Raw genomic sequence first — 24,133 nt, forward strand, 5'->3', positions numbered from 1 at the left:
GCAAACTACGACACAATCTTGCTACTTAGTGATTACCTGTGTGTAGCCTGGCTATAACTCCGGTTTGGCAGGTTTCTGTGTGCTCGACCATCCCCTCAGTTCATCCTTGCGAATGGTACAATGCAGCTCTGTCTGTGCTCTAGTTCTTTCCCTTGCTTGCACTAGCTATGCTCTCAGTCCTCCGGTCAAGGTCGAGCTGCAGTCTTCTTGGCTTGCACCGCCACCACTTCTTGAGTCGATGTGAGTGACGCATTCTCCTCTATATGTTCTGATCTGAGACTTTCCAGAGAATCCATTGCTCTGGAAGAACCAGAGGCCTTCTTCCCTCTCCTCGATGTACTCACCAACCCAGAGGCGCAACCGGACCCGGTTCCGACTTCCTCGGAGGCAGCCCACAAGTACGCCTTTGACACTGCGTTGGCGGAGGGCTTCCTAGCGGGACCTGGCGCGCATGTCTCAGCCGAAATGAACCTCGCATTGCACGCTGCGACGCCCAAGATAGAAGCGTTCTACCAGTACTATATGGATCGGCACGCAGTTCGGAGGGACGCCATAGACGACGCTAGATGTGAGTCGTGGGTGGATTGGTACGGAGAGGTCGTCTGTGATGGGGAGACTCTCGCACGTCTCGCCGGCGTAGACACCATCGGCCCTCCGAACTCGATTGACGCAGAAAAGTGAGTCAATATATTTCGTCCTTGAAGAACCCCACGCGTGACCGGCGGTCGCTCAAAGATCGTACACGTCCCCGAAGCTCATGTCCTTCGACCATGTCGAGCCGTCGCCCGCATTGACGCTAGAGCGCCCGCCTCGCACCGCTATTCTCTATGCCTCGCTGTCATCCGCCAACTTCTGGGAACTGCATTCATTCCTATACGCATCGTCTCGGGCACCCAACCCGCATCTTGAGTATGTTCTGCGGCCTATACCGCCCGCCGTACGTGATGACTCGAAGAGAAGCTACCTTTCTGGCTACGGCGTCGCCCTTGACCTAAAGAAGATGGACTACCTCGCTCTGGATGACAGACGACAAAGTAGGCTCGACTATCTTGTCCTTTCTGGATCGTTCTCACTCGCACAGGCTCCGATGAAAACACAGACGAGGTGGATGACGCTACGCCGTCCGCGATAGCCACGGACCCTGTCATGGCCCTGATTCACCAGTACCCTGAGAACACGACCGCCGATGCAAGCGCACCCCTCACTGCGGAGGAACTTCTCGGTACGTGCCATGCACGCACACAGAGAAACCCGCTTCTTACCACTCGGCGGACAGAGATTGACCTGCAGGCTGCACAGATCATCCGAGACGCGGACGAACCTCTCTCGATCCTAAAGCAACTGGCCCAGAACTTCCCGAGGTACGCCACGTCCCTTTCCCGCCAGGTGACATTCGACGCCGGCCTCGCGGAGGAAGTCGAGAACAACCAGGTAGTCGCGCGAAGCGGCACCAACGTCGTATGGCTCAACGGCGTGCTCTTGTCCGAGAAGGACATGAACCCTTTCGCGTACGTCATCCCAGACTGTCGACACACCGGTGTTCTGACCCACTGGACATCGCAGCTTGCTGAGGCTGCTGAGGAGGGAACGTGGGATTATGCAGTCGTTGACGTCGCTCGGGTTGTCGACAAGCCAGGCACTTGAGCTTCTCACGCATCCCTACATCAGCGCGGCTCAGAGCGCGTCAGATGTCCTGGACGGTATAGTCGATGCTAGCGACCGACAAGAAGGCGGCGACGTGATTCAATGGCTGAACGACTTCGAGAAGGACTCGCGGTACGTCATTCGCTGCTGTTCTGTCTGTGCTGTATTGATGCGGTTTGACTGGACATCAGATATGGACGATGGGCGAAAACTCTGAACGTGGTTCGTACTATGCAGATCAATTGCTCCAGAAGGGCTCGCTGATGCCTGACCTCCCAGTTCCTGCGTCCTATGTACCCTGGCCAATTCCCCAATTACGGAGGTAACATCTTCAACATCGTGATCGTCGCGGACTTTTCCCAGACCAGCTCGCTACACTTCCTGGCGACGACCATCTCCAACATCCTCGCCCGTAACTTCCCGTTCCGGTGGGGTATCGTGCCTATAGTGGAGACCGAGGAAGGTGGGTGGTGTTGGCTATATACTCAGCAGTGCGTGCTGACCTAAGCTTTCGGCCTAGCTGCGAAGATGGCCCGTCTGCTGTTCTACCTGATGGAACGCGTCGGGAAGGCCAACGCCTTGGAGTTTGTTCGTCACGTACGTCTGCCTGTTGAGACTGCCAGAGGCTTGATGTGATAACGTCGACCAGATTTCGCAAGGTAACAGACCCATGGAGACGACTGTCCCCACAGTGGACTGGGGCTTAGTGCGCAACGCCTTCAACTCGTTCCGAGCCTCTAGTCAAGAACATGGGGAGGCTCCTATTCCTGAACTGGACGTAATACTCAACGGCGAGGTTGGGGAGCTGAACGGAAATGTAGAGAAGGCGCGAGCGTATGCAGCCAGGCTTGGTGCCACGTCGGAAGCTGCGCCGCATGGACATGCCTTCGTCAACGGGAAGCACTTCGACTTGGATGACGTATGTCGGCTTCGTGGACGGTGTATGCGACACTGTGCTGAGTACCTGTGCAGCATTTCTTGCAACTCATGCAGGTGGAGCTCCGGGAGGAGATGGAATATATCCAAGAACAAGTCAGTTGGTCCATTTATAGAGTTTCTGAGATGCTGATGCTCTATGTTTGGTAGCTCATCTTGGGAATACTGACGGATGCCACGGCGGGCGATATCTCGACATACTTCTACGGCTTGCCTGTTGCGTCGAAGAGGAGGAACAAACACATTTATCCATCCTCCAAGGCCGGCGACTTGCGAATCAGCAACCTGTTCGATTCGGTCGTGAAGTACGGTTTCCCGAATGGACCAGGGTCGTTCGTGTATCCTTGTACGTCATCTTCTGGGCTTTACCGACAGAAAGTACCTTGACGTGCTTTGTTTAGCTGAGCTGCAACAGGTCCCGCTGACGACCTACGTCGTCGCTGACTTGGATACTGAAGCCGGCCAAGCGTTCGTGAGAGAAGCTCTGACTGCCGCGGTACGTTCTCCACCTCGCCAAGCCGAGCGATGACTTCGTTCTAAAGCTCTCACAGGGCACGGAGTTCCCATCGCGCATCACATTCATCCACAACCCCGCTGCTGGATCCGCCGAGCCCGTCACCCGCCCACAAGTGTCATCACTCTTCACGCAGCTGATTATCAACGGCCTTCTCGAGCGTGCCTCGCCTAGTCGCCTTCTCAAGATCCTTGGCTTCGGTGACGTCGCAGTGCCTAATCATAACCGACAGATCGTGATTTCCCCGGAGAGCGAGTTGGATGAGATACTAGGGAAGACAGAGCTGAACGACGAGGAATACACGGAGTACATCAAGACGAGTCGCCTTGTTGTGCGAGACCTGGGCTTCGCTCCTGGACAACAGGGTTGGTTGTCAACGGTCGTGTACGTCGGAGCTACTCCTGGCCTCCCCCTTGTTCTAACCGCGGTCGTAGATCATTGGGCCTGTTGCCCCCGGAGAGTTCGAGTCGCAGGACTTTCCTATCCTGTCGGCTTATGAGCTTCGAAAGCGTGTGCAGCCCGTTATCGATGCATTGCAGAATGTGACGGAGTCGCTTCAAGAGTATGATCGGTAAGATTACGTGCGGTATATTGGCACAGATGCTCACACCCACTGTAGGGCTTCGTATGCGGAAGTGGTCACGCTGGCTTCTTCGCTGATATCAGCCATCGAGCTACCGGACCCTAGTGAGGTTGGGCTCATGAACACGCCCCACAAACCTCGCCAGTTAAAGTATCAGCTTCTGGACGGAGAGTACACGTGGGTCCACCTTGTAAATGGCCGTCGGTGTCTTGTACTGACTGGTCCGTAGCGCTTTCACTCTGGGGATAACTCGACAGCGTTCTATCACTTCGGTATTCTACTGGATCCCCTGAGTGAAGCTGCGCAAAAATGGTCAAGCTTGATGCAGGTGAGCATCTCAGACGTTGAGCACTGATCCGTCGTTGATGCAGGGACTACTTCAGTGGCTGCTCGAGATCCCTGGAGTGACGATAGAATTGCATTTGAATCCTGCCAAGTATGGAGAGGTCAGTCTATCGTACATAGACCACGTACAATAACTGACAGTCGGCCTAGCTCCCGCTCAAGCGATTCTATAGATACAATCTCTATCCCAGACTTGCATTCGACGAAAGCGGGTAAGTCGACAATGTCATGACTGACATGTCCTGATGTCCTGACTGACACACCTCTCTGGCAGGATGGAAATCCACGTTCAGACAGAGTTTACTGGGCTCCCCATCGAGCCGATTTACACACTTGCGATGGACGTCCCGCAGTCATGGCTAGCTCGACCACGCGAATCCTTGCATGATCTCGACAACATCCTCCTTGCGGGCCTGTCTGCCCAGGATCGTGTTCAGGGCGTGAAGGCAGTGTTCGATCTCGATTACTTGGTCGTCGAGGGCCATGCGAGAGACATGTTCACGAATGGTCCCCCTCGCGGGCTCCAGCTTCAACTCGCGTCGAATGCCGGTGCTCCCATCGCTGATACGCTGGTTGTCGCGAACCTTGGTTACCTGCAATTCCGAACCAAGCCAGGGGTGTTCCGCCTCGAGATTCGTCCAGGGAGAGGGCGCGAAGTCTTCAGAATGGAGAGCGTTGGCAACGAGGGTTGGGGTAGTCCGTCGGTGGAACAATCCGGAGACGAGATTACGTTGACCAGCTTTGAGGGTCTGACCTTATATCCACGCCTGGTCAGACTTCCGGGCATGGAGAGAGTAGACGTCTTGGCTGATGTTGCTCCGGTTCATTCATCACAATCTGGATTGCTAGACACCGTAGTCTCTCGGTAAGCCACTTGACCGTTTCCTTGGCTTTTGACGATCCGCCTATATCTTCTGTTTGTAGCATATCGTCACTCTTCGGCGCCCATACGACCCAGGCAATGACTTCAATTGAGAACAAACCAGCGGAGATCAACATCTTCACAGTGGCATCAGGGCTGCTCTATGAAGTGAGTTATTGTCACTTCGAACGCCAGGCCGTGCTGAAGACACTTCTACATAGCGCTTCGCGTCCATTATGATCTTGAGTGTCTTGCGCAACACGAATCATAGCGTCAAGTTCTGGTTCATCGAGAACTTCCTCTCGCCGTCGTTCTTGGTTGGTCATCATTTAGATATATGCCTTGCAGAGGCATCCTGACTTGTTTGTGTAGGAATTTCTCCCTCACTTTTCTGAGGCATACGGTTTCCAGTACGAGCTCGTAACATACAAGTGGCCGTCCTGGCTCCGGGCACAGAAGGAGAAACAGCGTATCATCTGGGCCTACAAGATCCTATTTTTGGACGTCCTTTTCCCCATGGACCTCAAGAAGGTCATCTTCGTCGACGCGGATCAGATCGTCCGGGCCGATCTGAAGGAACTCGTCAACCTCGACCTCCATGGTGCTCCCTACGGGTACACCCCCATGGGCGATGACAACGTCGAGATGGAAGGGTTCCGCTTCTGGAAGACCGGATATTGGAAGGAATTCCTTAGGAACCTACCGTATCATATCAGGTGCGCCAACCGACACTGTCAGATTTGAACCTTACTGACGGTCCTGTAGTGCGCTATACGTGGTCGACTTAGTTCGCTTCCGACAGGTCAGTGGAACATGATGCATGCTGTTCTCGTGGCTGACCTGAAATCCACTATCTGTAGATGGGTGCCGGCGTAAGCAGGTCCTCTTGGCTGGAATTGGACCGCGTGCTTACATTCACGCAGGACATACTGCGTGGCCACTACCAACAACTATCCGCTGATCCCAACTCACTTGCAAACCTCGACCAAGGTAAGTGCATTCATGATTTGCGAAAGACGTTGCTCAAGCGTTCGACGCAGATCTTCCGAACAACCTACAACGGGATGTGCCCATTGTGAGTGCTGCAGTCGCATCTGATCTCCGAGGTTTCTCACCCTCTACTTAGTTCTCCTTACCTGAGGATTGGCTATGGGTGCGTATATTATCGGCTTGTGGTCTCATGAATATTTATCCACATCAATCATTGTGTTCTTAGTGCGAGACTTGGTGTAGGTGTCATTATATCGACCTTGCTAGTCAAGATACTGATCTGCATGTACACTCTGATAGGCAGCAAAGATCGGCTGCACCGCGCAAAAACGATTGATCTCTGCCAAAACCCCCTCACGGTAAGATTCACTCAACCAATGCCATCAGCGCGCTCATCTAACTCATGCTGTTTGCGATGCAGAAAGAGCCAAAGCTCTCTCGTGCACGTCAATCCCTGAGTGGGAAGAGTATGACACGGAGATTGCGCGTTTCGCGCGTCAGCTTGCCGAAGAGGGCAAGATGCTTTCTGGGATCGTCGCTGCTGATGTGAACGTCCTTGCAGAGGTGGGATCGAGCAAGTCGCCCGCCCCGGACGTCGGGACGGAGAACGAGGTGGAAGAAAGTGTCCCGAGAGATGAGCTGTGAGGATATATCGCGAGGTATAGCACTGCATAGTATAGATTCCTAAATTATGTATTGGATTTTCGGATACTGACCCTATCACAACATCAACTTGCAGTCAGTGCCGTCACGTCAGTAGCTACTATGGCGGCACGACCCCAATCGTCGCTGCGAGACGTCGACAAACTGCAGAGGAAAGCACAAAGTTGATGAGCACCAACCACGGCGGTTTGCATTCTGCCATCCTTGCTCGCCAGAGCAAGGCTCTCAGTGGGAAGCGTACTTACATCATGGGATTTTGGCAATCCTTAGCGATTGCCAGTACGCTCAGCACTGTGCCGCAAGAATGCGCCGACTGCTTTGGCCTCACCTGCGCTTGTAACACCTCCCGCATCCTGTCGATCTGTGACACTGGGGGATCTCAACTTGCGGTTTTCGATATAACCTTTGGCGCCTCGCTGGACCGGTCAGGGAGCCTCGAGCAGCACGCGCACGCGCAAGCGAAGCTCGTACTTCAGCGGCTCAGACGGGTCCTCAGCTTTTTGGGCCAGGATGCGTCCAAACCGCTACCCGTGACTAGCTTCTTCCTATTTGGCTTTACTGTAAGCGGGAGCTGGACGACAGGTAGATTGCTCGAGGACGCAGGTGACGAGGGTGTCTGCAGCTGTCTGGCTTGTGGTTTGGGTCATTGCAACTCGGGACGATGGACACCACCCTGATGAACCTGACTGTTGTAACATTGATCACAACGTCGAGGAGGGCTGACCGAATGCGACTTCTACAGTACGTACCGTCACAAAATAGCAGAAGCGTCGCATGGCACACGCTAAAGTTATTCTGAACCTATTGGCGGATTGACACCTTGTACTCAGCTTTCACAATATTTTGCGACTCTATGATCCCGAAGGAGTATAGCAGATGCAGTTCAACGCAAAAGCAGTAGCGTCGGAAGTATGTACTATGTATGTCTGATGGAATATCGGGGACGTAGAGAGCTGAGGAGACGGTGATCCGGGTGAAGGACGGAGGGCGACTACCAAATCTGGCGGTCACGCAATTTGAAGTCCGATGCGGCCGTTGTGGCGCGCTGCAAATCAAGGGCTTCGACCTGCCTTCGACTACGTCCACCACCGGCTCAGCCTATTCTTCGTCGTCGCCCTCTCTGCAGGCACTCTTGACGCTATGGACGTGGACATGAAAATCAAAGACGACGTTGACGACAAGCGGGACCGCGAAAGGGACCGTGACGCAGACCGCGATAGGGAGCGCGACAGAGAAAGGGAGAGAGAAAGGGAGAGGGACAGAGACCGCGACTCCAGGCGCGACCGCGACAGAGACCGTGATCCCAGGCCGTCTGGTGCGTCTCAACTTCACCCGATATTCAGCGTAACACTAATCCCTGTCTTTGTGTCTTCAGCTCGCAGTCGGAGGAGCGACCACTGGGAACCCGACGACCGGCGCAATGGAGACGTGAGTGGGAGTCATTTCATCTGTATTGAAAATAAGTTAAGCGTTCTACAGCGCCGCAAGAGGTCGCGCAGCCGTTCTCCGTCCCGTCCGCGCAGACGCTCTGGCTCCCCACGGCGTCGGTCACGTCGATCACAGTCTCGTTCGCGCTCTCGTTCACGTTCCCCTCGTTCACGCAGCCGCGAACGGCGGAACGCCGACCCCTTCAGCCGCTCGCTCGGCGGGCCCATGAATGCGCCGCACGAAGAGGCCGCCGAGTTCGCGAAAGTCAGCAAGCGCGAGAACCGCGTCTACGTCGGCAATCTCAGCTACGACGTCAAGTACAGGGACCTGATGGAATTCATGCGGGGAGGTGGGTGGGGGATCTTCAGATTAGTTCTTCGGTGGTCGTCGTCTTTCTTGGAGGTGGAGATGAACGTGGAGGCAGAAGCAGCGTGGCGACGGAGGCGCAGACTCTGCTGCAGCCGCAGCCTGCAGACACGAGGTGTAGGTCCGTGCGCGCGCGATCTCAGGAGAGCCGGCTTCAGGAAAGGAAGAGAGTCCGTGACGGCGATATTGGAGGGCAGCTAGCTGCACGAAAGAGCTGCTTGAGGAACGAGATTGCATTGCGAGGCCAAGGCCAGGAGAGGATTTGCTGGAGTTTGCTGGTTTACTGATGGACGGCGAGTTGAGAGGATGGCTTATTGATGGGAGCTTTCTTTTGGGGTTGTTAGCTGGAGAGGTCCTGTTCGCCGAAGTTTTGATCACCCCCACCGGCGTCTCCAAGGGATGCGGGTGAGTAATGACATCTTTTTGCACGTCGACCGTTTATTTATGAAATTCCTAGTATCGTCGAATATGCCTCGCAAGAGGACGCTCAGCGGGCCATCCGCGAACTCTCCGAACAACTTCTGCTTGGGCGACCGGTCTTCATTCGCGAAGTGAGTGCATTGCTGTTGGATTTTCGTCTTCCGACTGACCTTGGATCTAGGACGAGAACACGAGTCGCGGTTCGGTGCGACGCCTGTTCCAGGTAAGATTGGTATGGCTATGGCCGGCCAAGGGTTGCACGCCGCACCACCGCCACGCCCTGCCTCGCACAACTACTTCGGAGGCCAAACTGCCAACCCAGGCAATCAGCTGTATGTTGGAAACGTATGCACTCTTCAATTCCCAAGTCATGCACGTTTGCCAATGTATTTGACTTTTGCCAGCTCCCGTATCAAGCCGGATGGCAAGACTTGAAAGACCTGTTCCGCTCTGCAGGAAACATCATCCGGGCAGACATCAATATTGGTGCCGATGGTCGCCCCAAGGGGTCCGGTACCGTAATTTTCGAGACCTCAAAAGATGCCCAACAGGCCATCAGTATGTGCCGGCTCTGTACGTTCAGAACCAAAGCTCACTCTGCTCTCCAGGTATGTACAACGGTTCGATTGGTACGGGCGCACACTAGAAGTCCGAGAGGTGGGTTTCTTGCCCATTATCACCCCTACGCACCCACATATCATGCGTACAGGACCGTTACGCGGGTCTTTCCGGCCCAGGGTCCTACCGTGGTGGCCTCCGTGGTGGCCCCCGTGGTGGCCCACGGGGTGGCCCCAGAGGTGGACTCCGGGGTAGCCACCGTGGAGGCGCTTACGGCGGCGCTGGCGCTGGTGGCGGCCGAGAGTTCAACGAGGGCCTCTACGCGCCCTACTCCGGTCCTGACCAGGCTGGTGGTGCCGCCCTGAACGGATTTGACGCCGGCTATCCCGCTGCGTATCCCGGCTTTGAAGCTGAGCCGAGCCAGCAGATCATGGTCCGGAACGTGAGTGCATAATTATGTATAGTTCGTGGAGGGCTGGGCTGAGGTTTTTGATTGTAGCTGCCGTGGTCTACGGCGAACGAGGATTTGGTGGAGCTGTTTGAGACCACCGGCCAGGTAGAGCTGGCCGAGATCTTGTTCGAGGGTACCCGTTCGAAGGGCTGTGGTGTCGTGCAGTTTGGCCAGGTGACGGAGGCTGAGACTGCCATCGGTAAGCTGTGTTGTGGATGGTTTCGTCGTGTGTTGCTGACAGCATCACAGCAAAATTCCAGCAATACATGTATGGTGGCCGTCCTCTGGGTGAGTACAGCCACGTCTCCACCCATGCAAACACTCATGTCCCGCTAGACGTGCGCTTCAATGACCGCTGGCACACTTTCACGCCTAGCGCCGCAAAGGGCGGTCAAGCTGTCCCCATTCAAGCAGAAGCTGCTTGACCACACATCTTCCCTCCTTGCTTCCCCAAAACTTGCTCCACTCATCAGTGTATTTGTGCGAGGGTGTCTATGATTTCTGATTCTATGCTACGATACATCCAAGCATCATCTGCTGTTCTACGGTATTTCTCTTCTGCGCTGTATGCTATGTCCCTAAGTAAATATGCTTGGGTGTCAAAATATACACGATTGGTGCTGCGGCCACATTCACATCGCACATTACACTCGTACAAATCGCCTCGTGTGCGTAAGACCTGTCCGTCGAGGAACCACAAGTCTCGTGTATGCGCTGCGGATTCACTGTCAGGGACCGAGAGAGAGGAGAGAAAGAAGTCATAAAGGTCGTGAAATATGCATAGCCTTGCCTAGATGAGTTGCGAGGAACGACCTCAGAGCTTCGCATCTGCCTCGTCCCTGGCGATGTGCCCGAGGTCGAGCAGATGGGTGACGACGTCCTCGGGACTGGGGACGTGCCATGCCGCGAGCGTACGCTTGCTGCTGTGGCCGACGGCCGTCGTGAATGCGCCTTCGCGCGTGAGCTGGAGGTCGACGGGCTTGAACTTGCTCGCGTCTTCGCCGGCAACCAGGGTGACCGACAGCGGCGGGTCGAGCGTCGCCTGTGTCTTGTCGCCGTTGAACAGGAGGAGCGCGCGGAACATGTCTTCGTCGGTCTAAACCGCTGTTAGATACGCATGCGGAGCAGCGTGTGTGGTGCTGCGCACCTTGTCGTCGCCAGCACAGAAGACGAACTCGGCGTCGGGGTTGTAGTAGAGGATGCGCTTGACGATCTCGCCCTTGTTGACAGCCAAGGGACGAACCTCAAGGTTCTTCTTGCCAACGAGGACTGTAGACAGCTTAGCCTCAAGTAATCATCACGCAGGGGATAAAGGGCTTACCCTCAATGGGGCGTTTGCGAGCGAGGTTGTTCTCGAGTAGGTCCTGGCATTGTCTGCACTGGAAAAGACTGGGCCCAATGAGTCCCACGGATGCTGCTGTAGACAGAGGGCGGACTCACCCCCACTCTGGGTCCGCCGAGCGGTAGTGCCACGTAATCGAGCTCTTCTTGACCTCAATATGACTCCCCGAAGTGCGCTACGACGCCAATGTCAACACAAGATCCAACTCCAACGGCGCCGCAGCACGGCTCACCTCAGTGTAGTACTTGAATATCTCCAGCACCTCGCCCATCCACTCCATGTCCAGGTGCTCCGTGAAGTTCGTCCACTCGCTCGAGCCCGGCTCGCGCACGAAGCCACCGTGCTCGGCGCTCATGCCGAGGCCACGGATGTGGCCGAGGTGCTGCTCGAGGAACGCACCGTCGCGGCCAGAGATGATGAAGACGACGTTGCGCGGGTCCTTGCTGAGGTTCTCGAGCGCCTCGAGGGTCTGTGGCGAGGGCACCGCCGCACTCGGGACACGCACGATCGGTGAGAGGGTTCCCTGCACACAACCCGTTCAGCATGCGGACGGATGAGCACGAAGAGGACCGCACGTACATCGTAGTCGAGCAAGAACAGCCGCTTCTTCGCGGCACGGTACTGCGCCTCCAGGCGGTCCTTGGGCATGGGGAGGGTCATCTTCGCAAGGTTCTGCCCGCCGATCTGCTGGAGGAGGATCTTCGCGAGCGTCGCGGCCCACGTGTGCGACGTGTGTGTCCGCACGGTGTCGTACAGCGTTGCGTGCCGCCGCGCCTTCTCGTCGTCAGCCATCGTCAGCCCACGGTGCATCGCCGCGGCGACTTCCTGGAAATCACCGGTATGTAAGCATCAGCGTTTCGGCGCCTCCGCGATGATATGTGGTAGGGATGTCAGCCGCTGGCGTGGGGAGAGTGGACATACCACAAGGTTCCACGGGTTGACTTGCATGGCGTCGCCCATGTTGCTGGATATGCCCATGAACTCGGAGAGGACGAGCGGGCTCTTCTTCGAGCGGTTCTGCGCGAGGATGAACTCCATCGAGGTGGTGTTCATGCCATCCCGAAGAGGTGTGATCACACCGAGGTCCGCAACTGACAGTAGCGCGTAGAACTCGTCTTTCTTGATAGTCTGGTGGCTGTGACAGTGACAGGTAGGCGTCAGCGCCAACGGTCCACATGTGCATGGTGGATGTAGCGACGTACTAGTGGTGCACAGGAATGAAGTCGAGCGAACCATACTCGCCATTGATATGCGCGACAAGCTCAGAGACCTGTCGCTCGAGCTTGGGCGAGTCGGACAGCGCGGGGGACGTCACCTGGATCAGGACGACGTTCCCAATCCACTGGGGGTAATCACACAAGAGCTTCTCAAACGCACGAAGCTAGGAACAGACATGTCAGCCAAAACACAGGCGCGTCCGAACAAGCCCGAACTCACCTTCTGCACAACACCCTTCACGACGTCGAGCTTATCACGCCCAACAATGATCTTCTTCCCCTCGTACAGCGCACGGAGCGCCTCGAGCTTCGGCTGAATGCCCGGGCGCAGACTGTCTCACGAATAGCTGTCAACACCCACCTCACCCGGCGCGCAACTCCGGAGTACTCACGTATCCTTCTCAACCCGCTCCGCGTCGACGCCGACGGGGCAGTAAGCAATCGACGCAACGTGTCCCGCAACATCGATTCCGCCCGTCGCCGTAATCTCATATCCGCACACGCGGACACACGACGAGGTGAAGTGCCGAGAATACGAGTACGTCTACACCCACCCCAAAATAGAAATAAAGGTGAACATCACCGATGGGGAAGGGTAGCAAGATAGGACGGAGCGCGCACCTGGAAGCAGATGAGGTTTGCGCCGAGCATGCCGTCGAGGATCTCCTTCCTGCGCGGCAAGCACCGGAAGATCTCCGAGCTCGGGAACGGCGTGTGCACGAAGAGGCCGACCGCGGCTTCTGGGAGGGCCTGGCGGAGCATCGACGGTACGAGCAGTAGGTGGTAGTCATGGATCCAGATAAGGTCGCCTGCGCGTCGTGTGAGCACTCGCAGAAGAATGGTGAGAAAAAACGGAGACGGACCGGGCTTGTATACTTCGACGATGCGCTTCGCAAAGGCCTCGTTGACGGCTTTATATGCGCCCCAATGCGCGTCGGCAGACGCATACTCGGTTGCGACATCCTGCCAGAGAAGGTAGTGGAAGAGTGGCCAGAGAGCTGCGAGAATGAAGAGTCATTAGTACGTGCGCAACATGGAGCGCGATTCACATGCAGGGAGTAGTTACGGCTATGCCTCAAAGCTATGCAGAACGCAAGGCTGCGCTGTGACGGGCCGATGTAACCGCTCACAGACAGCGAATGCGCATACAACCATTGCCAAGGCACATACATTGTCCGAAGACGGATCTCACCCCACGGGGACGCGGAAGGTAACCCCTCCTCGAACCAATCCCCGCGAAATGCCCGTTCCGGGAAGAACGAGCATCCCGGGCCGTCATCGACAAGCTACCAGGCACGCCTACACCTGATCCGCCGCCAAGGTTCAGGTCAATGCAGAGACAACCCTGACACGATGCACAGAAGCCACAGAACGGGTCTGTGTGATACATGCACGGAGCGCACACTCTCGCGGGAGGCAGTGGGCTGACCTTGTCCGGCCTCGCCCCGAAATCACGCAGGCGAGGACAGACAAGGAGGCTACGGGCGGAACGTGCGAGGAACGGTGTTCCGCACACGTACAGCCCGGGCGTCCAGGCTCGGGGCACGAGCGTGATCCAGTTCACGCACTAGAGGTGAGGCAGGGCGCGAATTACAGATGTGGGATGCGCCATCGCACCGGAGACGGCGCCGTGCTTGCGGTTCACGGACAGAAGGGGCTAGCGGCCCCATGCGAAGAAGATAGACTCCAAAGGTACACGCGGAGGATCAGGGATTAAGGCCCAGAAGAGGCTGCGAGGAAATGGGGGAAATCGGTCGGATATGGAAAGCGCAGAGGAGTGCGCAGAAGGATGGTTATCGAAGGCGCAGCACAGAAAGCACATAAGAGAGTATGCTCCGGAGCTATGCCATGCTGCAGATACGGGGTAGAGCAGTGCAAAGGTCTGCAGCGAGTACGTCGCCGAGTTGCGGGCCATGTATGCAGCGGGAACACAGAGTCGAAGACGCGAAGAGGCACTCACTTTGCTTGCAGTAGCCTTCGTAGTGACCATGTGCCTCCTTGTCGTCGAGCCAGACAGGCACGTAGGTAATCTGCTTGCCGTCCTCGATCTCAGCGTCTTCTCGTGAGCGGTATTTCGCCAACAGGCGTTCCAGTGTCTGCCGGTCCTCCTCGCCGACATCCTTGGTGGGAACCTTGGTGGAGCCGCATACGTTGACTCTGACACCGTGGAGGCGGAGGGAGCGCCATAGGCGGCTGGGGGGAGCGTAGTCGGGGCCGACGTGATGTCGCCGGTCCAGCCGATGACGACCTGCTCGTGGGTCGACGCAAGGCTGGATCTCCCGCTGACCATTGCGGAATGCCCGTAGCGCACGTTCAGCGTCCAGTTCGTGTCCTCTTCCTGCAGTTGGGCAGGTTGGGGCTGGGGCTGCTGATATGGCACATCGTGGGGCGGTGCGGTGCCCTCCGTCGGGCTCGCGGGGATATCAGAGGGCGCGGTGGGCGGGGTCGGAGGCGGGCTGGGAAGGTCGTGACGTTTGCGACTGTAGGACGAGGAGACGGGGAGGTAATGGCAGACGTGGACGATGCGGCCAGAGAGAGGGATGCCGTTGGCGATGTGGTCGGCTTCGAGCTTGCGGACCTGGTCGCGGACGGCGGCGAGGGAGACGGGGGTCGTGGGGCGGCGGGGCTCTGCGAAGCTGTCCATGGTGGCAAGGAGGAGAGACGGGGAGTCGAGTGCGGACGCGTCGCGAGTATTTGTATTCCAGGCCGCGACGGAGCCGTTTCTGTACCGCCGATCGACACGTGACCGGGGTACGTCATGCTGTATTTCAGTCTTCCAGTCTTCCACCACGCCGATCGCTCCTTTTCCAGCTCGTCCTCCTCGCCCCGCCACCGACGCGTCCCTCACCGCCGCTGCACGCGCCAGCCCGAGCGTCGCAGCCAGCGTGCCCGGCCCCGCGGAGCCTGCCCGGGTCCGTGCCCGGTGCGCATTCTCACGACGGAACGACAGCACCTGCCATAGCGGGCCAATCGTCTTTGATCTGCTCGTTCCAGGCGCGCCGCCTCGCCACCAATCACCCTGTCGCGAACATGCTTACCATCTTTGGCCATCGCCTCAATCTCCTCCTCCAAGCCTCCCGCCGTCTAGATCCTTCGCGCACGTACGTCCCCGCGGACGCATGACCCTCCACCGTGCCTTCATCGTGCGGTATATCCTCGGCGCACTCCTGCTGCACACCCTTGCCCAATCTCGCGCCCGAGCCGTCCTCGCGTTCTCGCCAGCCGCGAATTTGTAGGGTGGGATGCAGCCCAGCACAACCCCCGAACGTTGCGAGGGCCATGGGCGAATATACTAAGGTCAGTATTTCCCCAGCAGAGATAGAACTCGTGAAACTCCAGAAACGGCGAACGCGTTGTCGAGCTGTATCACGCCATGGCTCCAGGTCAGCGAAACGTGCTCTTCATTTACTGCCTTAGCACCCCGCACATGCATATCATCGATCCCCAACCATGCCGCGAAAGGCCAACTCTCCGATCCGATCCCTCTATCGTCAAAGCTTATTTCGAGCATAGATCGTCGAGAACAGCATGCTTCTCGCCTCCGAGATATCAGTCTATCCTACCTACATATACTACACGTAACAACCACACCATAGCGATGCTTCTCCGACAAAGACCTGTGGATCTGGTTCGCATCGACGTCCAGGGTGTGATCAGCAGCGCAGGATTGTGTATAACCTACGTCAAGATCCTCTGCGGCGCCAATGCTCTACTGGTCCGTCTAATCCTCTTGTTCTGAAGTACGTCCGTATCATGCCTTTCCACAAATCGGTCTACATGACTTGTCCTCGATTAGATGCTCGTCAGTACACTACCGACGCGTCATCTCATGCCAGTGCCTATAAATTGAACAGTGAAAGCACTGGCACATGGGTTCATTTCCGAGTTATTGCCATTCATGCAGAGCATACAGTCCCCCTCCCCAATCAGCTTTAATTGGGCAATCATGCTTGTCACTCGCTTCGTACGACTTTAACCGCCAGCTTGCCCACCTTGCCCATCTTGTGTAATTACTGCATCCCTGTCACGATAAGTCGCTTCGGACAGTGCCTCTCTCGTTCCTTATAGTACTGCGATTGTAACCTTGCGTGTGGTTTGAATGCAAGGTACGTCGACGATTCACAAGTTCGAACCCAAGATTCTGAGAGTGGGTATCATCCATGCATCATTACTACAATTCTATGCGTACTACGACTGTTCATGGCAAGCAGTCCATCATGACTACATCGCACATCCTGCGTCCATCCTCACGAGTCCTCAGTACCCAATGATACCAGGTCTCCAGCTCAGTTCAGGTATGCAACCGGGGCTTCACGCCCGCATCTCGACGAGCTCCGGCGCATGCCTCCAGCTCTCCTCCGCGTCAGAGTGCGCCGTCCACCCCCACGCGCCGTGCCCATGGCGGCGGCGCCTGCTCTCGACGTCCACATGCACCTCCGTCTGCAGCTTCTTCGCGTTGCTCGCCCTCCTCGCCGCGCGCCTCCTCCGCACGGCCTTCTCCCCTCCCGCGCTCGTCGGGGCGGAGACGAACGCGCGGAGCTCCCCGAGCCGCGCCTGCTGCGCGGGGGAGAGCGAGGCGCCGACGAGCGGGGAGGCCGCGAGCGCGCGGAGCTGGTTGCGCCCGTAGACGAATGAGGGCTGCTTGCGGATCGGGCCTGATACATGTGGATCGTTATTCAGGACGCTGTTCAGGGATCTGTGGAGGGAGATGTGACTGACCGTTCATGACCGCCGCCGCGGCGCTGCCAACGTGCGCCATGGCGCTGACGTGCGGGTCGACCGCCTTGCGCTTGTGGACGGGGACATACACGCCCGTCGGAGAGCCCGAGGGGCTGCGAGATGCGACGGGGGACGAGCGCGGGATGGCGATAGGGCTAGACATGACTGAATAGAGGTATTGTCGAGGGTGCAGATGTGCAACGGATATACACCGCGAGTGACGAGTCTATAATTATCTGCAGGGGACACCGACCGACGAGGTGCAATGCCGATACCGCCCACACCGACTCGAGCTCACCTCTTATACGCGACCGAAGGCGCCGTAGCAGCTGCGAGCTGACGTGGCCGACACGCAGTTCCTGCTTCGTACGCAGCCTCCCGAGCCACCCAATTATGGCGCAACCCGTCAGGTGGGACGCGGGTGGGCTCGGCCGCGAAGGGGGGAGCATGACGCAGCGGGCGCGAGGAGGACGTGGAAGGCGCAGGACACGGAGGGCATGTTCTCGGACGTTCCACCAGCATCGGGCACCACCCAGCCACCGCCACCGTAGCCGAGGCTCACCGTATCTGGACCCCCGGCAACCTTAACAAGGAGCTTGTTATCAGAAGTCTATAAACGGCTCTGTGGACGACGACGACGGTCCCTTACTCATCGTCGTGTACGACGAGGCTGCTTAGTAGCGGAAACGCTCGGCGCCGCTGGTCTGCACATCACCGACGACGACCTCCTTCCTCATCGTGCACCCAGAGCGCGGCGATGCTGCCTGGTAGCGTATACGCTCGGCACTGCTTTGATGCTCTGTGGACGACGACGACGGTCCCTTACTCATCGTCGTGTACGACGAGGCTGCTTAGTAGCGGAAACGCTCGGCGCCGCTGGTCTGCACATCACCGACGACGACCTCCTTCCTCATCGTGCACCCAGAGCGCGGCGATGCTGCCTGGTAGCGTATACGCTCGGCACTGCTTTGATGCTCTGTGGACGACGACGACGGTCCCTTACTCATCGTCGTGTACGACGAGGCTGCTTAGTAGCGGAAACGCTCGGCGCCGCCGGCCTGCACAGGCTCCCCAACACCGACGATGATGTCCTTCCTCACCGTCGTACACATTATGGTCGGCAACGCAGCTGACAGGGCGAGTGGGCGTGGCGTGGAAGCTGGGAGCTCGGGGACGAAAGTGCGCGAGACCCGATGGTACCGGGAAATATTGATCGCAGACACTCTTGCCTGTGTACATATACACACCGTAATGTGAATGGACTACGCGAAGTGCGTACGCCAATACAGGTAGATGTGTGGGTGTGTATGCCTTATGACTCTGCTCGCTGCATCGCGAAGGCGTACGATCTACTGGTTGGGTGGATGCCGAACGGCGCGAGTGGATGAGCCTCAGATAGGGGCGGGTGCTACGGGGAACAGCGATGTGCGGTCGCAATAATGGCTCCTCCTCCTGCGCAGCTACGTCCTGTACACACAGTGCGAGGCTACACGCTCAGGAGCGAGCTCGAGCTCGATGGCCCATGAATTGAGTGCGGGCTGACCGTGTCGCATCACGGCGATCACCGCGGCCGCCCAAAGCTGAGCGATCAGAAGGTTGACTATCGACCCGCCACCTCCTTCTCCGCCTCCCCTGCTCTTCGCCAGGTTCTGTCCTGCTCCTCGCCAGGTTCTGCTCATCCTCGCTACGCTTATACGAACCCGCGACTTGTCTGGCATGCACTGGTCACCAGCGCCGCCTGGGTGGACATGACAAGAGCTGAGTCCGTCTGGAACTTAAGCCGGCGACCACGGCCCTGGGTTACTGACATACCACCGCAAAGGTTGTCCCGTCGCACCGATCCTACGGCTGCACATTTACTGGTCGCAGGGTGCTGGGCGGAACATCCGGAAATGCATCGACCGACTGGCCGTGCCGCGTTAGACGGACCCCGCACTCGTCCTCCCGCACCGGATAAATGGTCGGTGCCCGTGGCGCCACCAATCCCGCCGTCTGCTCCCGACGACACCCTGAACCTTCACGGCAAAAACTGTACAGTGCTATGGCAAAACTGTACAGATGGCCAGCCACACTGTCGGAAAACAGATTACTGTCCGCCGCCTGCAGTCGTCGCGGCGTTCAACCCGAGGCTTGTGGTTACCGGAGGAACGGGTAAGCAAGATACTGCTTTGTGCTCGCAGCCCGCCTGACAAAAGATCGCTTGACGTGGGGAGCAGACGAGCACATAGTATGGCTGTCATTGCATCAGCGCCGGACCCCTCCCTGCCCGTACCACCTCCTCTCGACGAGAGTGACGGCGACACTGTTGGCACGGTATCCCCCAGCGGCTCCCAGCGTCCTAGGTGGGTGCGATGAACTGGCTGGATACCCTACAGCACTGATGGGTCATGTCGTGATGTCGTGATCAGTGGCGGCGTGGAGGCCAGTACCGCCATGGCCGACATGGATGCATTGCTAGCGACTGCCCCGACGACGCCAGTGGCGCCGCCTCCGCCGACGACTCAGAGGTTGATGCGGTCGCAATCGGCAGCGTCGCTGCAGTCTCTTGCGTCGCCCTCCGCCACCACGGCCAAGAGGGCGACCAAAGAAAAAGAAAAAGCAAGAGCCAAGGTCGCGCAGGAGCCCGTCTCCAAGAACGGTCTCGTCGCCCTCAATGGCGAGTCGGCCGCCAAGGCTGTGCCCATTCTCGCCGGAAACATCGGGCGGGTGTCTGACGACGTCACTGCCCTGCGTGCTGAGGTGGGCTCCGAGCTAAACGGCTTGAAGGAGACTATGCAGCGCGTGATGGCCTCGGTCGACCTCGTGAACGGTGATATGGCGACGCAGGTCCTCACGGGAATGAAGGCTGGATTGCCTCAGGTGGTCGCTAATGCTGTCGACTATCGCCTGGAGGAGGTTCAGCTCCGTGCACGCCTCGAGACCCTAGGCAAGGACACGACGATGGCGGCTCAAGACATAGTGGAACTGCGGACTGCCCGCACGCATGACTTGCTGGAGCTTCGCGACGCTCATAAGTCGGTGGCTTACGAGGTAGCCGAGCTGCGCGACGCCCACAACACCGTCGTAACTTTGACCGACGATGCCACTGTGCGACTACGAAAGCTGGATGGCTCGGTGGAGCACGTCGAGGGTACGGTCAAGGACGTAGCGGGCCAAGTTGGTAGAGTCGCGCAAACGCTCACTGAGGTTGAGGACTCCGTGGCATCCCTACTGCGCCGATGGAACGAGGACATGGCGCATGGCTACGTACCTGCTTGCCCCTCGCCTCCGCCACTGCCCCCCTTTGTGCCTCCCAGTGGACCATCTCGCGTACAGAGGCCGATGATACTGCCCCTCCCGAGCCCGCCTCACGTTGCGCCCCGCCCCCTCGAGCACGACAACGACGCCATGCAGGAAGGGCCTCCCTCGAAGCGCGCAAAGCGTGGTGGAGGAGGGAAAAAGAAGGCCGATCGCCGGGAGGGCCAAACGGCGCAGGCGAATAACTCCATGCGGAGTGATGGGTCCTACTGGGACCAGCATGCGTCGGTGCCCATGCCCATGCCCATACCAATGCTGGCTCCAGGGCCGGGCCCGGCGTCGGGACGCTCGGGACACCGCTCGACACCTCGTGGGCCAGCCCCTCAGGCGGTGACGACGCAGGTGCGCTTCGGACAGATGTCCTGGAAGCCAGATGTGGCTCGACTGCAATTCCTCAAGGTCACGACCTCCGTCAGGGCGGGTGTTCGCATCGAAGACTCGTGGGTCCTGGGCGTCTTCGTGGACAGCGACCCCTCGTACGTCCGGGCTCTGTTCCGCTCTAGGGAGGAGGCGGTCAGCTTCACGAATGCCTGGAACAACGGCCCCAAGGAGTATCCTTCGGTTCGCGCGGTCGTGCAGTAGTCAGTAAAATACTACTACTATACGACTGAAATAAAATGCTAAATGTGCTGTCCTAGCCCGCCCGCGAATGATATGCCGATCCGCGTGGCGAGCTGGAACGTGCATGGCAACCTGGCCTTGAAAATGAGGAGTGATGAGTTCCGGAAGGCGCTCGCGCAGTTCGACGTCGTGCTCTTGCAGGAAACCCATCTGCGGCAAGATCAGGAGATGCAGCTACCCCTGCCAGCAGGATACGACTGCTTCGCATGCGGGCGAGTCGACACGCCCTCGTTCAATGTGCCTGGCGGAGGCCTGGTCGCGTTTGTGCGCACGGAGCTACCGTGCGTGCACCACGCGGATTTGGGCGGGTCAGAGGTGATGGTCCTTCGGTTACAGGGACTATGGCTACTGAATGCGTACGTTCCCCCGATTCAATCCCACTGGTACACACTGTCCGCCCTCGGTCCGTTCGAGCTCTTGGAACGAGTGCTCGCTATCACCACTAGCGATCCTGACGTCCCGGTCATACTCGTGGGCGACCTCAACGCCCGTACTGGGACAATAACGGCCTCCGTGGAAATTACCCGCTCATCCCCAGATGCAGCACAGGTCTCGCAACATGGCCGCGCACTGCTGCAGTTATGCCGCGACTACGAGCTCGAGATCATCAACGGCTCGCACCTACAGGATGCGGACAGCATCTCGAGGTTCACCTCGTTCCAGCCACTCGGATCAACGGTCATCGACTACGCGATTGCGTCTCTGGGTGTTATACGCGATGCTGTTGTACGCCTCCGCATACTGGACCATTGGCCGAAATGGTCAGATCATGCTGCTGTCTGTATTGCCCTGCGTCGACAGATTGTCTGCCCGCCAGAACGACCGCCGCCTTCAGCGCATGTGCAGCGCTCTACCGAAGACAGACCAGAGAGTACAACGCCTTACTCCCCGCTGGATCCAATGCTTGACCGCATACTGGCGGTGACACGAAGCCTCCCTGACGCCCTGTGCGCCCTCTATGGACCGGTCCGTTGCGTGACGCAGGCCATCCTACATGTCTACACAGACGGATCAGCAATGAAGCCGCACGGACTGCGTACTGGGCCTGCCTCGCGGGCCGGTTCTGGTGTTTTCTGGGGTCGCGGAAACGTCTCAAACCGCTCCCTGCTGGCGCCTCTCCCATCAACAAACAATCGCGCGGAGCTGTTCGCTATACTGGTGGCGCTCGCGGAGGCGGATGCCTGCGTATGTCTGCGTGTCTACACAGACTCCGAGTATGCTATTCGTTCTATCTGCCACTGGGCGCCTCGCTTTGCAGCGGCTGGATGGCGCTGCGCAAATGCTGATATACTCCAGAACATAACCGACATCGTCCGGGCGCGTTCGGCGCCCGTAGTGTTCTGCTGGGTGAAGGGTCATGCACAGAATGAGTGCAATGATGCAGCGGATACACTCGCTCGGGAAGGTTGCTTGCAGGCGGGGCCCTTGTCACCATTCATGCCACTGACAGCGGAGCCCATGCCCGCTTCGACGGTACTAGAACGGGTGCATATGGACGTCGCCAAAGTGCACACCTCCCTCCCTCCACACACCTCGCCGCGCACCTTGGATATGGACACGGACGAGCGTAGTCTGAAACTGCGGGGGGATGAGGAGTTTGGGCCGACGACGCCGGAGGCGCAGAACATGATGAGGTTGCGCCATGCACACATCCGTGCCCTACTGGAGCCAGGGAAGCCGGATGCAGCGTTTTGGAAAGCCTTCCGAGGGATGGTTGACCCTGCTCCTCGCCCATCTAGGGTCACCGTCGATGAGCTGAGACTGGCTTTCACACCACGGATGAACCCTCCAGTGGAGCTACCGGACAACTTCGATGTGATGCGGTATGCGGCAAACAGACAGTGGTGCAAGGCGCTGCCGGAGCGCACAGCGACACCCCCAGAGCAGGAGTTCTTCGCGCGGCCGTGGACCCTTGAGGAGATTGCGGATGCGAAAGAGCACATCCGCCTGCATTCACGTCGCTCCGCCGTCGGAGGCGATTGGGTCTCGTACGCAACGGTGCTCGCGCTCGAAAATGGGGATCTGCAGCAGCTCTTTCAGGAGTGTGTGGATAGCCTCGACGCGCCCTCCACATGGCTGACGGCCATCCTCATTGGGATTGCGAAGCGCGGGAAGGACACAGCGAATGCGGCCAACTATCGCGCTGTGGGCTTGGAGAGTTGCCTCGTGAAGATGCTCACACTGATGATTGAACGTCGCATCCGGGCGTGGGCCGAATCCTCGTCGCAGATTCCCACCTCCCAGAATGGCTTCCGAACAGGGTGCCGGACAAACAATAATGCGTTTGTGCTGCGGGCCGCTATCGAGAAAGCACGACAGATGGGCAGACCGCTATATGTCGCGTTTGTAGACCTGTCAAACGCGTTTCCATCGGTGGACCAACCTACGCTGTGGGCAAAGCTGCACGCGGCGGGCTTTTCAGGCCCGCTTTTTGACTGGCTGCGGATGCTGTATGCTAGGCTGCGCTATGTGGTACGCGCAGATGGCGGCACATCTGACTTCTTCAAAGCGGCAGCGGGCATTCTGATAGGCGACCCGGCATCTCCCATCCTCTGGATCCTCTTCCTGGCCGATCTATGCATCTCCAACCATGAAGACGACATCCGTCTAGGAGGAGTATGCGTGTCCCACCTCGAGCAGGCGGATGACATCGCGTTGTTCTCCACATCCCAGGCTGGGCTTCAACTCAAACTAGATGACTTAGCTCGATGGTGCTCACTGAACTTCGCGACCATTAATGTCTCGAAGACCCAGCTGATGATCTTCGGAGGCCTCCCGACGTCCGCGCCCCGTATCACTGTCAATGGAGCACGCATTGCCCTTGTTGACAGATACACCTATGTCGGCATCACGTTCCTGTCCACGGCGCGAGACATCTTTGCGGCGCATATCGAGCGCCGTGTGGACATCGCACGCAAGACAGCGAATGCATGCCTTTCCGTGGAGTCGTATGTTGCAGACCTGCCCCCCTGGGCGGCTCTGACTCTATATAACACCCACATCGATTCGCACCTGATCTCTGGTTGCGAAGTGACGATTGATGTCCAACTGAGGGCGCACAACACCCTCGCGGCTGTGCAGTTGACCTTCCTGCGCCGCACCCTCGGACTAAACCCCAGGTCTGTAACTGCAGTCCTGTTCACGGAGACTGGCCTGTGGCCAATCCGTTACCGACGA

General features: G+C 58.0%; 4 protein-coding genes across 4 annotated transcripts; 2 read left to right on the plus strand and 2 right to left on the minus strand.

The window, feature by feature from the left end:
- Positions 1 to 112: 112 nt before the first annotated feature.
- B0H18DRAFT_1120154 (glycosyltransferase family 24 protein) lies at positions 113 to 6,519 on the plus strand (the record flags this gene model as incomplete). The annotated part of the gene is made up of 30 exons (XM_048034063.1): positions 113 to 240; positions 288 to 677; positions 736 to 1,034; positions 1,082 to 1,222; positions 1,277 to 1,508; positions 1,564 to 1,776; positions 1,836 to 1,866; positions 1,924 to 2,107; positions 2,165 to 2,241; positions 2,294 to 2,563; positions 2,617 to 2,676; positions 2,731 to 2,926; positions 2,982 to 3,076; positions 3,132 to 3,476; positions 3,529 to 3,665; positions 3,714 to 3,858; positions 3,907 to 4,005; positions 4,061 to 4,123; positions 4,173 to 4,234; positions 4,297 to 4,887; positions 4,947 to 5,052; positions 5,106 to 5,201; positions 5,257 to 5,600; positions 5,650 to 5,686; positions 5,745 to 5,756; positions 5,808 to 5,874; positions 5,925 to 5,959; positions 6,011 to 6,037; positions 6,175 to 6,233; positions 6,300 to 6,519. The coding sequence occupies 30 exons, from the start codon at positions 113 to 115 to the stop codon at positions 6,517 to 6,519; spliced, it is 4,761 nt and encodes a 1,586-aa protein (XP_047892314.1).
- Positions 6,520 to 8,190: 1,671 nt separating this feature from the next.
- B0H18DRAFT_878200 (RNA-binding domain-containing protein) lies at positions 8,191 to 10,185 on the plus strand (the record flags this gene model as incomplete). The annotated part of the gene is made up of 10 exons (XM_048040608.1): positions 8,191 to 8,314; positions 8,676 to 8,736; positions 8,789 to 8,886; positions 8,933 to 9,096; positions 9,156 to 9,313; positions 9,360 to 9,408; positions 9,461 to 9,751; positions 9,809 to 9,959; positions 10,010 to 10,048; positions 10,097 to 10,185. The coding sequence occupies 10 exons, from the start codon at positions 8,191 to 8,193 to the stop codon at positions 10,183 to 10,185; spliced, it is 1,224 nt and encodes a 407-aa protein (XP_047892315.1).
- A 145-nt stretch (positions 10,186 to 10,330) lies between these two features.
- Positions 10,331 to 14,963, minus strand: B0H18DRAFT_1177478 (trehalose 6-phosphate phosphatase; the record flags this gene model as incomplete). Its single annotated transcript, XM_048035940.1, has 14 exons — positions 10,331 to 10,856; positions 10,908 to 11,029; positions 11,082 to 11,149; positions 11,201 to 11,277; positions 11,335 to 11,625; positions 11,682 to 11,927; positions 12,024 to 12,237; positions 12,305 to 12,483; positions 12,540 to 12,651; positions 12,712 to 12,863; positions 12,941 to 13,128; positions 13,183 to 13,317; positions 14,280 to 14,451; positions 14,484 to 14,963. 14 exons carry the CDS (start codon positions 14,961 to 14,963, stop codon positions 10,575 to 10,577), a joined length of 2,718 nt encoding a protein of 905 aa, XP_047892316.1. The 3' UTR covers positions 10,331 to 10,574.
- Positions 14,964 to 16,630: 1,667 nt separating this feature from the next.
- On the minus strand, positions 16,631 to 17,201 carry B0H18DRAFT_955659 (uncharacterized protein; the record flags this gene model as incomplete). Its single annotated transcript, XM_048042374.1, has 2 exons — positions 16,631 to 16,974; positions 17,039 to 17,201. 2 exons carry the CDS (start codon positions 17,199 to 17,201, stop codon positions 16,631 to 16,633), a joined length of 507 nt encoding a protein of 168 aa, XP_047892317.1.
- Positions 17,202 to 24,133: the final 6,932 nt, after the last annotated feature.

Source organism: Fomitopsis serialis (genome assembly GCF_022376445.1).
Source record: "Fomitopsis serialis strain Sig1Antser10 chromosome Unknown B0H18scaffold_43, whole genome shotgun sequence".
NCBI classification, from domain to species: Eukaryota; Fungi; Basidiomycota; class Agaricomycetes; order Polyporales; family Fomitopsidaceae; genus Fomitopsis; species Fomitopsis serialis.